General features: G+C 32.5%; 1 protein-coding gene across 3 annotated transcripts in view; it reads right to left on the bottom strand.

Moving 5' to 3' along the window:
• Positions 1-15,052, bottom strand: part of LOC108558093 (mushroom body large-type Kenyon cell-specific protein 1) — a 38,878-nt gene extending 23,826 nt beyond the window's left edge. For all 3 annotated transcript variants that reach the window (XR_001890884.1, XM_017914899.1, XM_017914900.1), the window contains exon 1: positions 14,858-15,052. Coding sequence is in view for 2 of the 3 variants with exons in the window: in XM_017914899.1 (XP_017770388.1) it covers positions 14,858-14,921 (64 nt within the window). In the remaining variant the exon portion in view is untranslated. The remainder of the gene's footprint in view (positions 1-14,857) is intronic.
• Positions 15,053-17,401: the final 2,349 nt, after the last annotated feature.

Genomic DNA, 17,401 nt, shown 5'->3' with positions numbered 1-17,401 from the left:
TTGGATCGAAGTGGTTCTAATTAATAGTTGTGATTCATTAAAAACTTGTTAGTTATATAATAATGTAAAATGAGTGAATTTTAAAGTTCATTGGGATTTGAAAGGAATGGAAATCAATCGAAGGCCATATCATCCGTTTGTGCTGTTCGTTCTGAACGACGACCGATTTGCTCTAAATCTACTCGTGTTATTATTTGTTGCATTGCATCTCGTCTGTGATATTGCACTTCATAACGCCGAGCCTTTGTTATGCAAATCGGCAGCAACAACGGCAGCAGCAGCAGCATCCTCCTCCTCCTCGTCCTTATCCTTTGATTATTGCCACTGCCGTCTGTCGTCTGGAAAAATCGAACCAACAATGCAGCCGCAGCCGAGAGAGCAAATATTGGTTCACTCGATGATTATCATCAACAACAACAACAACTTCATCATCACGATGACGATCTTTATATTGTTATCGCTCTACTTGTATCTATTGCAGAATTTATTTGCACACGCACAAATCTGAGAAGAACCGAATCGATACATTATTTGTTAAAGAAATATTGACTTCTTTTCAATATTTGATTATTCAATGTCTCGTTTACTTTTACTTTAAAAAATTACCCAAAAATCTTCAAATATTAATTAATAATTGCTTAAAATTAATTTACAGGTTCGAAGTCTTGAATTTAAGGTGTAGTCAAAAGGAATTGGACCGAGAACATTTCCTCGCGGGAATCTCGGTGAGTATTTTTACGTATTCTCATTGTAATTTGATTGATTAATTCGAACAGTTTTGAATTGTTGTGATAAATCGACTAGCGCAAATTATCAGAGGGGGGGGGGCATAAAAGATTGATAATCGCATCGGATTATGTGCGCAAATTTGCACGCTGACGCGCTCGCAATTCGGCAATTTAATAGTGATGTGTTTTGTTTCGTGTCAATGGCAACCAAAGCCGACCACTATATCCAAATATTCAAACACACGCGTTTTCAATATTTGCATGCACATACATACATACACACATACACATATATAGAGTGCACGTGCACGTGCAGAGTTTGTGACGGAGGAAATTATTCGGAAATGATTTTGCGCCAATTACATCGCATTAATTATTAATTTTCGAGCGAGGCGCGAATTTCGGCGCTTCTTTGTTTCGGAAACTTAATAGAGTTTACGTAATGCACGCAAACGTCGCGTTTAATTAGTGAATTACGTTTATTTGTTTCTGTTTACAAATAGAAAAAACATAAAGTTAAAGTTAAGTTTTTTAAGAAAATATAGATGGCGCTATTAGAATAATTGAACAGGAGCGGTCCAAACTATTCTTAATTATAGAATTGTCGTAATTTAAATAATGAGGTTATTTTTTTTCTTCATAATTGGTTGATTAGTAAAATCGGAATTGTCTGTTTACAAACAGAAAAAAAATTGTTATAGTTAAGTTTTTTAAGTGAATATAGATGGCGTTTTGGACTATTAGAGTAAATGAACAAGAGCGGTACAAAGTATTCTTAATTATAGAATTGTCGTAATTTAATTACTTGATTACACAAATTCTTAAGTTAATTTTGAAGGTGAATTGACGATTCTTCATTTTTATGGGAATCTGAACAGCTGCAGCAATTAGTAGAGATTGCTGAGAAAATAAACTATAAGTGAGGTTATTTTTTCCTTCATAATTGGTTGATTAGAAAAATCGGAATTGTCTCTGTTTACAAATAGAAAAAAAATGTTTAAGTTAAGTTTTTTTAAGTGAATATAGATGGCGTTTTAGACTATTAGAATAAATGAACAGGAGCGGTCCAAATTATTCTTAATTATAGAATTGTCGTAATTTAATTAATAATTACACAAATTCTTAAGTTAATTTTGAAGGTGAATTGACGATTCTTCATTTTTATGGGAATCTGAACAGCTGCAGCAATTAGTAGAGATTGCTGAGAAAATAAACTATAAGTGAGGTTATTTTTTCCTTCATAATTGGTTGATTAGAAAAATCGGAATTGTCTCTGTTTACAAATAGAAAAAAAAAATTGTTAAAGTTAAGTTTTTTAAGTGAATATAGATGGCGCTTTAGACTATTAGAGTAAATGAACAGGAGCGGTCCAAAGTATTCTTAATTATAGAATTGTCGTAATTTAATTAATGATTACACAAATTCTTAAGTTAATTTTTAAGATGAATTGACGATTCTTCAGTTTTATGGGAAACTGAACAACTGTAGCTGCAGCAATTAGCAGAGATTGCTGAGAAAATAAACGATAAGTGAGGTTATTTTTTTTTCTTCGTAATTGGTTGATTAGAAAAATCGGAATTGTCTGTTTACAAATAGAAAAAAAAATTGTTAAAGTTAAGTTTTTTTTAAGTGAATATAGATGGCGTTTTAGACTATTAAAATAAATGAACAGAAGCGGTCCAAACTATTCTTAATTATATAATTGTCGTAATTTAATTAATTGATTACACAAATTCTTACGTTAATTTTGAAGATGAATTGACGATTCTTCAGTTTTATGGGAAACTGAACAACTGTAGCTGCAGCAATTAACAGAGATTGCTGAGAAAATAAACGATAAGTGAGGTTATTTTTTTTCTTCATAATTGGTTGATTAGTAAAATCGGAATTGTCTGAAAAAAAATTGTTAAAGTTAAGTTTTTTTAAAGTGAATATAGATGGCACTTTAGACAATTAGAGTAAATGAATAGGAGCGGTCCATACTATTCTTAATTAGAGAATTGTCGTAATTTAATTAATTGATTACACAAATTCTTAAGTTAATTTTGAAGATGAATTGACAATTCTTCAGTTTTATGGGAAACTGAACAACTGTAGCTGCAGCAATTAACAGAGATTGCTGAGAAAATAAACGATAAATGAGGTTATTTTTTTTCTTCATAATTGGTTGATTAGTAAAATTAGAATTGTCTGTTTACAAATAGAAAAAAAATGTTAAAGTTAAGTTTTTTTAAGTGAATATAGATGGCGTTTTAGATTATTAGAGTAAATGAATAGGAGCGGTACAAACTGTTCTTAATTATATAATTTTCATAATTGAATTAATTATTACACAAATTCTTAAGTTAATTTTGATGATGAATTGACGATTCTTCAGTTTTATGGGAATCTGAACAACTGTAGCTGCAGCAATTAGCAGAGATTGTTGAGAAAATAAACTATAAGTGAGGTTATTTATTTTTTCTACATAATTGGTTGATTAGAAAAATCGGAATTGTCTGTTTACAAATAGAAAAAAAAATTGTTAAAGTTAAGTTTTTTTAAGTGAATATAGATGGCGTTTTAGACTATTAGAATAAATGAACAGAAGCGGTCTAAATTATTCTTAATTATAGAATTGTCGAATTTAATTGATGATTACACAAATTCTTAAGTTAATTTTGAAGATGAATTGACGATTCTTCAGTTTTATGGGAAACTGAACAACTGTAGCCACAGCAATTAGCAGAGATTGCTGAGAAAATAAACGATAAATGAGGTTATTTTTTTTCTTCATAATTGGTTGATTAGTAAAATCGGAATTGTCTGTTTTCAAATAGAAAAAAATTGTTAAAGTTAAGTTTTTTTTCTACATAATTGGTTGATTAGAAAAATCGGAATTGTATGTAATCACGAGGATAAAATGAGGATATAAAAACGCCTCTTCCCGCACGACACAGGTGTATCCTGTGTTTCGCAATTGGAACAGCAGTAATAAACAAAACAAAGCGACAAAACTGAGGGAGAAGAAAAAAAAACAAACAAAAATATGAAAGAAAAAGAGACACTTGGGTCGCGCGCCACCTAGCGATTGTAGGTCAAGAGTATTTATCAGTTGCGTAATTTTCCACAGTTTATTTGCCTACTTTTATTTATTTCTTCGTCTCTCCTCTCCTTTTCTCTCCTTGCTTTTTATCCGCCGTTCTCTAATCTTTCGTCTCACTCTTATTTACGCTCGAAACGGTCGTTCAACCAGAATCTCGTCGCTCGTACACTTGGCATCGTTTCTGGTCGCCTTTTTCGTCTTACAATCATTTTAATTTGTCGTTTCTCCGCGTGCGGAGAAAAGACGAAGATAGACGTGTATACATGCACGATTAGATGTAGATAGAGAAAGATAGAAACGCGCGTGCAAATAACAAAATGCATATAATTTATGGAAAACGTCGAATGTGGAACGAGGACGTCGGTCATTGTTTCACATCTATGCAGCACTTTTAGTATTTATCAAATTATAAGGTTCGAAGGATATCTGTCCGGTTGATATTTTTGTTTTTTCAAAGTTGGATAACTGATAATTAATTATTGGACTTTGGTAAAAACCGCAACCAGTTGATCTACCAAATGCGCCGATTGCCTAAAAACATGTAGAGTGCGTTAATAATTCCTTGTTTGTGGAAAGATGTCGTTGCAATATCAAATTATATAAATTATGAAAACGCATTCATAGATGACGCATCTAAAATATTCATCGTTTTTACCGTTACGAATTGATGAAATCAAATTGGAATGTGAATGAGAATCAATTTCGAATGCGAGAATAAAAAAGAAGGCCACGAATCGCAAAAATTAGAAATGTTTGAATTGTGCAAGTTAATTAATTTATCGGTAGAACAAGAGAAAAAAAAAGAAAAAACGCAAATGAGTTAATAGAGAATCAAAGAACAAAGGATATAAATAGATGAGTGGAGTGGAGAGGGACGACGTTTGCATAATTTCAATAAATTTCTACTTCTTGCAATTGCAGATTTCTGCATATATTTTTTTTTTCCAATTAGTTTTTCCATCCCAAATCCAGCGCGCGCTAGAGATCATCAAGGACACAACGATTACAACGACACCTTGTACGTTCTCGATTAATCCGCAATTATATACGTTCACCTTTTTTACTTTTTCTGTGAAATTTATTTGTTTGTTTGCTGGCATTTGCGATTGGTAATCTCCGCTCGCGTCCATCGTAGATCTCTATCATATCTCTATATTTCTGTGTGTATAATTTCAGTTCTGCATCAAATGGAGCGGAAATCTCGGTCAAAATATGAATCCTTAATGCGGGGAACGTTTTACCTTTTGCGTGTTTCGCATCCGCGCGATTTGACATTGGATCTTAAGTGGAAACGCAAATTCGTTATAGAGTTATAGCTTTGTCGAATTTTTATTGTTAAGTTAAGTAATTATTCTTGAGTTGTTATAATGAATCACTAAGATTTAGCGATTTTTCATTGCTTAAAATGAAACTAAATGAGAATTTCCGAATAAGGCAACAAAAAATCGTGTCTTCTCCGAGAATCTCGTTGTTAATTTCCAGAGAACAATTGCATGTGAGAGTATACATAAAAAAACGAAAAACAAAGAAGGCGAATATTTTATTTTTTTTTCATAACAAACATGAGACCGCTGGAAGCGATTCGTCACGTTCGACACGAATGCATGATTTCATCGTGGTTCCAAAACCAAAATCCTGTTTCATTCTGATTCATTGCATAAAAATAAAACGAGGAATAAACAAAAAAAAATATGCTGTGTATAAAAATGAAATTCTTTTAAATCTATTCGGAGACAAAAGAAACAATTCTGGAAAACGATAGTTTTTTTTGTTTGTTTCTTCTCTCTTTTGTTTGAAAATAAAGGAGCGTCTGTTTCACGTTGTCTAACTTCATTAATTTATGTCTCTAACGTCCAGCTTCAATCTCAATTATTTTTCGATCACGTGTATCGTGAAAGGTTGCGCTGTGTGTGAGCGCCGTTCGAAAGACACGTTTTTCTGGAAACAGTGAGTGTGAGAGAGAGAGAGAGAGAGAGAAAGAGAGGAGAAGGAAATATTTAATTTATATATATATATATATGTACGAAAAAAAGTTTATTCTTGTTGTTATTATTATTGTTGTTGTTAGATGTGAACGTGGGTCCTTGGGAAAGGACAAGGAAGTTATTTCGGAAGGAGAGAGATGGAGCCGCCGTTTCTGGGAGAGTGCGAGGAGCCGGCAGGATCGGATTGGATTGCCGCGGAATTGGTTAAAGAGTGTGTGTGAGAGAGAAAGAGAGAGACGGACATAAGAAGGAACCTTGAAGTTGGTTAGTGGATTTCTAATGTTATTGATCAGCACTTTTGCAGCCATTTTGTTGCGCCACAACTAAAATAATGCACGAAAATGAAGAAGAAGAAAATAAGAGAAAAAACGAATGCGTGTGAGTGAGTGAGTGAGAAAGAATGAAAAAGAGGAGTAGTCGGAAGAGAAACAGAAACAATTGGTCGATGGAACAAAGAACGGCCGAAACAAAATGGTCGCGATCGCGTCGCGTTTATTTTCGTCGCGATTTTTGTTTTGTTTCGTCGCGCCGCAAATTACGAATGCTACCTTTACCTACCTTAAAGGTGATAAAGTCTGACTGGGTATGCGTATGCATGTATGTTCATGAGCACTTATCGCATTCGAAAACGCAAACATACGGTTATCTACGGTATGTATGCATGCATGCAACACGGTATTATTTATTTTTGTGCCGCGTATATTTATATATTTTTTTCTCTCCTTTTTAAAACCACGTTTCGCGCTATCTCTGTACGCGTCTATCGACAACGAAAGAAAATTTCAAATTTCCCGCCCATATATATATACTCAATCGATCGTTAACGCCATCTGTTTCCATTGTTTACGCCATTTTAAATGCGTAAATGTCAAATTCTAAATTAATAATTGAAAACAAAACTGTCACTTTCTTGACATTGATAACATTAACGTCACACAATAGTCTTCGATTTCGAGTTAATAAACAGATTGATTTCAAATTTCCCGCCCCATATATATACTCAATCGATCGATAACGCCATCTGTTTCTATTGTTTACGCCATTTTAAATGCGTAAATGTCAAATTCTAAATTAATAATTGAAAAGAAAACTGTCACTTTCTTGACATTGGTAACATTAACGTCACACAATTGTTTTCGATTTCAAATTAATAAATTGATTAATTAATTTGTTTGCAGAGAAATCGAATGCTCAACCGAAATCGTGTTGAGACTTTGAGAAAATGCCAAAGCAGAATATATATTGATTCGTATCGATTTTGTAACGAATTGGCACAGATTAAACTGTCGTTATCGGCGCGATGCACGTAATCAACGTCTCCTATCTGCGAAACGATAAGTGAAAAAAACAACAACAATTTATACAAAAAAAACAAACAAAAAACGAAACAAGAATCGGTACTCAATTGTTAGCATAGAATAGTGATTAGTGATGGTAATTAAAAAAAAAAAAAGAAATAAGTCTGTTAATGGAATTCAGGAATTCAATTAATAATTACAAATAAGTTTTTTTGCAACTTTCCATTACGCAATTATTTGTTTGTATTTTATTATACAAATCATATGATTTAATTACATGAAAATAATTCATTGATTTCTAATCATTTCCTTTCAATTACATAGTTAATTTAATGTTTTGTTACATTTTGTATTTAAAAAAAAAACAGATTTTTTAAATGATTATATAAGTTTTAGTTTTTTTTTTATGTAACTTTTACCTTTTGCGTTTCGCATCCGCGCGATTTGACATTGGATCTTAAGTGGAAACGCAAATTCGCGTTCGTTATAGAGTTATGGCTTTGTCGAATCGTCAAATTTTGGTTAATTTTTATTGTTAAGTTAAGTAATTATTCATTTCCTTTCAATTTCATAATTAATTTAGTATTTTGTTACATTTTGTAATAAAAAAAAAACAGATTTTTTAAATGATTATATAAGTTTTAGTTTTTTTTATGTAACTTTTCTCCTCGTGTAGTTAAAGAAGACATCAGCTCGATTATTTGCTTTTTGATTAGGCCTCAACTCACGTAAAGTGTTTGTTTTACATGATCGTATCGGCTGTGACTTTCTTAATCTTCCAAAAAAATAAGCGAATTGTGCGTGTAAAATTCGTACGAAATCTCAATTTATTACGAAAATGTTAGTTTTTCAATTATTTCATCCAAAAAATATTTATATAACCTACAATAGTTGTAGTATTTATTACGAAAATGTTAGTTTTTCAATTATTTCATCCAAAAAAAAATATTTACATAACCTAATAGTTGTAGTATTTATTACGAAAATGTTAGTTTTTCAATGATTTCATCCAAAAAAAATATTTACATAATCCTAATAGTTGTAGTATTGTTTTGTTTCTGTTGGCAAATTAGTGAAGTCGTAGTAAGCCGTAGTTGAAAAAAAATGAAGTTAATAAGTATGGTCGTAGAACATCTCTATACGTTATTCTATTGTTTCCTTCGTATTAGCTAATGCTAAGATTCGTAGCTTATTATAATGTTTAATTTTTAAAACTTTGCAGTTTCCTCTTCGAGTTTCATATGTGTTTCGTGTCTATATGTGTGTGTGTGTGTGTATATAATCAAAGAAGAACTTGGGAACGAAACAAATGAATATTGCAGTGGCGGCTAGAGTAGTTGGAAGTGCGTTTCCATGGGAATGCAATGCAAAACCCACGTGTTTGCAAGCGCTGCAATTTGTAATGTACGAGATTGTCGTCGGCTTTATTACGCAACCGGCAGTCATCATCTCGCCACATCTCTATCTGTTTCACCTCCTCCCTCATCCTTCAAACATTCTACACTTTACTGCACTTGCAGGTCTTTTTGCACTACGCTAAACGGACTCACTAGGTCAGATCGCTTCAAAACTCGACGTCGACTCGACAATATTTGATTTTCGTAATTGAAGTCGCCGGGATAAATAAACTATGCAATTAAATATAATTAAAACTTTTTCCATAATTTCTCGAAAACTCTGTTCAATTGCGCATCTTTTTATCTAATAATAATTGTTTACGTAATGTTAATTAATAATCGAGAGAGATATATAGATATGGATGTGGGGCACATAAAGGCCAATAAACACGGACAGGTAAAGCGATTTCAAGTTACGCAATTTATTATGTGTCATCATCTCACAATAATCAAGTCGACTGCGAAATCGCTGTTTGCACGTTGACAGTTGAAGGAGTAGTGGAAAGTTTCGTTTGTTTTTTTTTCCTCCCGTCGTTACGACATTCGCTCATCCCTCGCAAAAAAAAAAGATAAGAGAAAAGAAAATGAAATGAAATAATACGCGATGGAATGGATCGCGCAAACAACAAACTTTTTTTTATCGTGGAATCCGAAAAAGTCGCGATTTGCGTGAAATGCAACATTAGTGTGTGTGTTTGTGTAACCTCAAAAAACATGCGATAATGGGGATAACGAAAAATTCCCGAAGCTAGCTCAAGGTTTCCTACGCCTACTTCTTCAGTTTTTTTATTTTTGTTTTTGTTTCTCAGCTTTTCTATCACTCACTTTCGTGTACGATTCGTGTTTTGTTTCGATAACGAAACCGATAAATGCGTCGACGTTTTATCACAGTTTGCATTATATAAATTAAAAAATTAAATATTTCTATATAATGAAACTAATTTATCAATTGCAAATATTCCCTTCCTTTACTTTCATTTTTAGTCTGTTCTATGTTGAAAAATGTCAAAGTTATATCCAAATTTTGTAAAAACAAAAATTTATTGTATAGATGCAATTATTGCATTAAGTTTGATGTTCAAGTTCATATGACATTTACAAAGATGCATTTGTTTTTCCGTTTCTAAGGTGATTCTATGCATTTGAGTCTAATGCTTATGCTATTAAGTTGGTAAAATCAAAAATTTAGTGTATAGATGCAATTATTACATTAAGTTTGATGTTAGAGTTCATATGTCATTTACAAAAATACATTTGTTTTTCCATTTCTAAGGTGATTCTATGCATTTGAGTCTAATGCTTATGCTATTAGGTTTGTAAAATCGAAAATTTAGTATATAGATGCAATTATTGCATTAAGTTTGATGTTAAAGTTCATATGACATTTACAAAGATGCATTTGTTTTTCCGTTTCTAAGGTGATTCTATGCATTTGAGTCTTATGCTATTAGGTTTGTAAAATCAAAAATTTAGTGTATAGATGCATCAAACTTAATGTTCAAGTTCATATGACGTTTACAAAGATGCATTTGTTTCTAAGGTGATTCTATGCATTTGAGTCTAATGCATATGCTATTAGGTTAGGTCCAAAGTGTAAAGTTTAGATAACAGCTGATGATGCAACGACAATTAGTTTGTTATTTTTTTGTTATGCCTTCTCTGTCTTTTTCACTTTGTACGTCTGTTTCGTTCGTTTGCGTAGTAGGCTTTGAAACAATGAATTAAGTTGAGAGAGTGAAAGACGTACAGAGAGAGAGAGAAAAGCTATTGAGTAAGTGCGGGTACATAAGTGTATGAATACGCATGCATACCACAACAACGGACTGCTTATACTACTGGTAAGAAGTCGTGAGTTATATTTAACTCGTCGCCGTGACATTAGCCTACTTTCATGTTGTTTGTTATGTATGTGTGTGTGTGTAATGCGTCCGACGACGACGATGTTGTTGATGATGTTGAGTTAACTCGACTCCTTTTCCTCTTTTCCACATACAATTCTCTCTCTCTTTCTTGCACTCACGCAATTTAGCGTAGTCTCGTTGTTTTTCCTCCTCGCATCGACATAACAACAACAACACTCGTACTAATTCAACTTACCTATCAAGTTTGCATGTACGCACGCATTCCTTATGAAACAGACACATAAAAATCGTCAATTGATTTGAATTTTGCGCGCACAATTTAACATTTACAAGAAGACGACGCTCCAAGGACGACGCGATAATTTCAGCCCGAAAATGAATCACGAATCTATATTGACTGTGAGGCAACAGGAGAGACTGTTGCCTCACTGTCGCGCATTCCGATCCTATCTTCTTCAATTGTTTCTGCATTTGTTATTGATCCTCAATTACTTGTTTTCGAACTATCTTTTGTTACATTTTTGACACTTTCAATTTATTTGACACTTTGAAGAAGGGAAAAAAAAACAAAATCCAATCGAAACAAAACTATAATAATCGAACTATTTTTTTTGTTTTTCCACGTTTGTTGTTTACTACAATTTCCTTGTCTATGGAAATGCGTCATAGGATTTAGGTGAATCACGAATTTTCGTTTTTTTTTTTTCTTGTAATTTCAACGGTTGAGAAATTGCAGTTTGGAATTCGGATTTCGATTGCGTCGAGTATTAGTTTTCATTTATTTTCCATCTGTGTCCATAAATTTCAGTTGCGAAAAGATTTAAATTAAATTGGAGTCGGATTTGGAAATGTTGTTTGCATTTTGCGCCGTTCCATGTTTAGATTTTCATACATAATAATAATAATAATAATCCACCTCCATCAGCCCAAAACGTCTCTCTCACCTCGACTTTCTCTTTATTTATATATGCATTTCGTGTCTGTCTGTGTATGTTCATAATTTTATATATATGTAGCGTGAAGTAAATGGAATAATTGTATAACTTACATCCTCCTACCATCATCTTTGTTCCTCCCAAGAAGAACCGGTTAACTAACCATAGACATTGTTGAAATTTAGTGCGCATTTCAATCGTTTCCTCTATGACCTTAATTTATTTTATTTTTATTTCGTAATTAATTCTACAGTTAAATTAATTAACATTTTCGATACGCAAATTCGTATAGTGTTTTACATAATCAACTTCCTCCATGAATCTCAGAAAGCTATCATAGTTTTATATTTATGGTAACCATGGAAATAATTTATCAATTTCCATATATAACATTTGTTTTTCATGTTGCCATGACAATCGAACATCGAATGCGAACAATTCACATTTTGTTTCCGTAGAAAACAAATTTTGTTGTTTTTTTTTCATTTAAAATTATTTCGAAATACATAATGGAGATACTATCACCAACGGCGGCAATTAAAAATAAACAATTAGTTTCATTTACATAATCAACTTCCTCCATGAATCTCAGAAAGCTATCATATTTTTATATTTATGGTAACCATGGAAATAATTTATCAATTTCCACATAAAACATTTGTTTTTCATGTTGCCATGACAATCGAATGCGAACAATTCATACAAATGTTCTTTGAAACGTTAAATACATGAAACGGGGAAATTTCGTTGCGCAATTGTTAACAAAAAAAAAAAAGACAAAACAAGTTTATTCAATTTTCTAAGTACATTGGCATTTTTTTCATGAATTAATCATTAATAATCATTTGTAAACCCGGCGCATCCACCAATTTTGAAAATTGTTCAAATGGAAAAAACGCAAAAATCTTTGTCGATTAACGAATTAAATTTATATTAAATATATGTATATAATCATAATTAATGGAATTGCGTGCGGAAAATTAAATTGCGGAGAGAAAATTAAATGAATTCTATAAACAGAGAGAGAAACAAAAGTGCATTCAAGGTTTTCGCCGTTTCTCCATTTCCTGTACGCAATTTGCAGTTAATTGGCATTTGGAAGGTGAGCGAAACGAAGGAGCAGAAGAAAAAACAATAATAAATAAATAATGTGCCAATCACATGACGATAGAAAAATTAGAATGGAAAAGAAACAAAAACAAAAAAAAATATAATTAAAACAAGTGCAAGAAGTTATTATAATTATTATTGCATGTGTCGCCATGGAGATTATATAATTGATTTTGGATGCGCTTTGTTAATGACGCGAATTCATTTATTTTAGTTTAACCGTGACACGGATTTTCTTTTTTTTGTTGTTGTTTTGTTTAATAGAAACGATTAATAGAAATGTTTGACTCGAAGTTGATCGTGCAATTGTTTCCAAATAGAAAATAACAGAGGTTGATGTTTGTTGTTGTTTTTTGTTTCAAATTTCCCGCTCGATTAAATCGACATAAATAGAGAGAGAAAGAGAGAGAGTGCACATTTACATTGGCAATTCGATATTGAATGAATTTAAACACGTATGGCCGTTGTTTGTTGCCGTTTGTCCTTCCTCTTTTCGTTAATTTGCGCGCTGGCATTTCGCCGCTCGCTCGATTTGTGTGTGTTTGTTTTGTCAGTTCGAGGTCTTCCACACACAGACACGTAAATGCGTATACGAATAGCGAAATTAATTGATGATAATTAACATATTCTCGCATATAAGGAACAACGTGCCACGTTTGCAACAGGAAATTCGGTTATATCAGAGATGGCGCCACCAAAAAAAAAAGAGTTAATTGTAAAATAATTGACATTTGCGATGTTTCATTTATGGAAACGTCAACGGACTTTTGTTTTCTCGCTCATGTTGTTGTTGTTGTTTATGCGAACAACGGTTGCGTCAATTACAGAAAGAAACGTTTGTTTATTTGCTTGCGTTGTTTTTGTTCTTTAATGAAAAAATTGAATTGTTGCATTTTTTCTATAAGTGATAAGACAATAATCTTTGTTTTTTGTTGTTGTTTGAGTAAACAATATTTGTATTGTAATAATTGATATTTAAGAAAATCGCAAATTAAAGTAAAACAAACAAGATATGTTGCTAAAACAGTGGAAATTCGGCTATACCAGAGATGGCGCCACCAAAAAAACAAAAAGAATTAATTGTAAAATAACTAACAATAATTGACATTTGCGATTTATGGAAACGTCAACGGACTTTTGTTTTCTCGCTCATGTTGTTGTTGTTTATGCGAACAGCGGTTGCGTCAATTACAGAAAAAAACGTTTGTTTTCGTTCTTTAATGAAAAAATTGAATTGTTGCCTTTTGTTTAAAGCATTTTTTTCTATAAGTGATAAGACAAAAATCTTTGTTTTTTGTTGTTGTTTGAGTAAACAATATTTGTATTGTAATAATTGATATTTAAGGAAATCGCAAATTAAAGTAAAACATAGAAGATATGTTGCTAAAACAGTGGAAATTCGGCTAAATCAGAGATGGCGCCACCAAAAAAAAAAGAATTAATTGTAAAATAACTAACAATAATTAACATTTGCGATTAATGGAAACGTCAACGGACTTTTGTTTTCTCGCTCATGTTGTTGTTGTTGTTTATGCGAACAGCGGTTGCGTCAATTACAGAAAGAAACGTTTGTTTATTTGCTTGTTTTCGTTCTTTAATGAAAAAATTGAATTGTTGCCTTTTGTTTAAAGCATTTTTTCTATAAGTGATAAGACAATAATCTTTGTTTTTTTTTGTTGTTTGAGTAAACAATATTTGTATTGTAATAATTGATATTTAAGAAAATCGCAAATTAAAGTAAAACAAACAAGATATGTTGCTAAAACAGTGGAAATTCGGCTAATCAGAGATGGCGCCACCAAAAAAAAAAAAAAGAATTAATTGTAAAATAACTAACAATAATTGACATTTGCGATTTATGGAAACGTCAACGGACTTTTGTTTTCTCGCTCATGTTGTTGTTGTTTATGCGAACAACGGTTGCGTCAATTACAGAAAAAACGTTTGTTTTCGTTCTTTAATGAAAAAATTGAATTGTTGCATTTTGTTTAAAGCATTTTTTCTATAAGTGATAAGACGATAATTATTGTTGTTTGAGTAAACAATATTTGTATTGTAATAATTGATTTAAGATATTTAAGAAAATCGCAAATTAAAGTAAAACAAACAAGATATGTTGGTAAAACAGTGGAAATGCAAGAGCATCGATCGGCGTCTCGAATATGTGTGTGTATTACTTGTTGATGTGGCTTGGGGTGTGCGTGTGTGTGCGGTTTCGGGAAAGGGGGATCAAAGAAGGCCGAAGGCGAAGAACGCGAAGCCGATGCACAGATGTCGCCACGTGTTCGGTCCTTCCGCCAAACAACAACAATAACAAAAGAACAACAACAACAACAAAAAGCATACAATACTCTTACCACTAGATCTCTTTCAAATTTGAAAGAGGTGTTGAATTGCAATGGAAGAATTGCATAATACGTAGGGTAGAAAAAATAAAAAATATAAATAAAGACTAACCAGAACTCGGATGCCTGCGATTGAAAACGTATTCCTCGTACACATCTTTCATTACAGAACGCATCTACGTTTCGGAGCGCCGGAAAATTGTTGTTCGTATTTGGTTATTTCACATTTTGCGCGCACATTCACGCACATTACTAACAGCGAAGTTTTAACAAATTCTTGTTGTTGTTGCTTTTGTTTTGTATCACTTTTGCTTTTTATTATATAATTGTTTATTAACAATTGTTTATATTTGTATATATATATATATATTATATTTTTTTTTCATATACTTTTGATTTCGTCAATAAGGCACGCTTCTAACATTCATTTGTTTCCGTTGTAGTTTAGCTACTATATTTCTTTTGGTCCCGATTGGTTTGTTTTTCCTTTCTGGGGATTCCCCCACGATTTCAACGAGTCTGTACTGGGACCTTACGCTCTCTTGTTTCTTCCATGGCTACTTGTTTTTGTTGTTGCTGTTGTTGTTTGTTTGTTGTTTTGTTGTTGTTGTAGGGCTCTGAAACGGATGCGATAGTGAGCTGACGACGACTGGGTTAGGATAGGTCGCGCACTGCATATGCGCGCACTGCGTGTGCTCTCTGTGTCTGCTGCAACAACTGCCTGCCTTCATTCCTCGCTACTACCACTCCACTACTGCCGTTGCACCAGACCCAGAGAGCGGCCAATACCTCAGCCGTCGTCGCTGCCGCCACCGCCACCGCCTCAGCCGCCTCCGACCTCTAACATCGCTATCTATCTCTCGCTCGCTCGCTCGTACGCATACCTATGACTCACTCCTTACGTTCCTCTCGCTTAAATTCGAATTTCCCGCGAATTTGTCAAAAAATTGCTACGCTCTTTATCGCAACGCAAACAAACATAGACATATCAAATTGATAAAAAAAAAACAAATTACGAAACAGGTATACCAACTAAATGTTAACGAATCGAAACTTGATGCTTTACTCTATAAGATTATCCAATCAGAATGTACGTAACCTGAACAGTAATTAGATGGTGGCAATTCAAAGTAGTAACGTTTCTTTTATGACACCTTATTTTTATAATTTGCATATTGAAATTGATGAAAATTAGTTTTGCAACCACATAACGCATTACATAATTGAATAAGTCTTGTTTTATTGACAAAGTAAACAGATTTCTTTATTGTATGAAAGTAATATCGAAAAATTAACAGTAATGACAATAAGAGTGTCATATGAGAAATGACATAACCTCGATAGAAACAAAATGGCAACAAATCAAAGTAGTAACGCTTCTTTTATGACATAATTTTACTATTATTACAAATAGAATCAATTGCTTTTTTAGATAAGCATTATTTTTTTGTTTTTATTTTGATAGAAATTACCGAAATTCGTATCAAAATACATTAGATTGCATTGCTTTATCGCAAATCCAATAATATACACAATATTTGTTACGATTAACTTAATACAAACACACACAATTTAGATATAATTTTGTACTCAAATTATATTTATAATTTTTGTTTACTGATATCAATAAATAGTGCATATTCACGTCAACAAACAAAATATTTAAATAAACACACTTCACATTACATCATTCCAACAATAATTTTTTGGATACCTAAAGTTTATCATTTTTTTCCCTTTATCTTTATTACTTATTATAGCGTCGACATTGACAATGAAATGACATTGATTGCGTTTCCAAAAACGTTTATTTTTAAATAATTGAAACATTGTATATAACGATGATGATAAAATAAAATATAAATCGCTTATCTTGAATGCATTTCCAAAATAATCTGCGCGAATTCCTTAACGTAGGCTGTGAAGTGTTGTTTACGACGGAGACGTAAAAGGAAGACGCGTATCTTATCTCAGCAATCTTGCGCAAAATTTCGGGAAATCGGAAAATACTCTTGATAAAAGAGAGAGAGAAAGAAATAAATGTGGTAGTAGCAATCGTCAAAAAGTAACAAAAATAAATAAACGAGTGATTGAGTGAGTGAGCGGTTTGTTTACTACGATGTGATAGCGCCACGTAATCAAATATTTTGATGATTTTTAGGGTGCTCCGACGAGCCGAACGCAACATGAACGCTTTGCTTGTTGTTGTTGTTATTATTATTTCATTTTTTATTTTGCAAAAAAAACCGGTGTCGTTTGCAGTTTAACTCGATTTACAGACGCGTTTGTTGGGCCTTCATTTGTTACTTTAGTCGTTTGTTTTTTAGATGAAATTTTGTTTCTTTGATAGATTAATTTTTGTTTATTCTCACTTCAATTGTTCTCAGGACTCGCTTCGCTCGCCCATCGTCAACTTCCAATATTTGGTTTGAAAATTAACATTCCAAGACAATTATGTGTTGAATTGTCTACAATAATTTTTATTTTTTTTTGTACTTAGAATTTTACTTTTTAGTTAATATTGATGGGCGAACGAAGTGAGTCCTGAAATCAATTGAAGTTTGAAGAAATATACTGACTTCAATTGTTCTCAGGACTCGCTTCGCTCGCCCATCGTTGTTTTCTGCTGATTACATATGAAAATTATTAATTCTAT

Source organism: Nicrophorus vespilloides, unplaced genomic scaffold (assembly GCF_001412225.1).
Source record: "Nicrophorus vespilloides isolate i.1.1-1 unplaced genomic scaffold, Nicve_v1.0, whole genome shotgun sequence".
Classification (NCBI taxonomy): domain Eukaryota; kingdom Metazoa; phylum Arthropoda; class Insecta; order Coleoptera; family Silphidae; genus Nicrophorus; species Nicrophorus vespilloides.
Note: the sequence above shows the minus strand (reverse complement) of the source record. Positions and strands in the feature narration are given on the sequence as shown.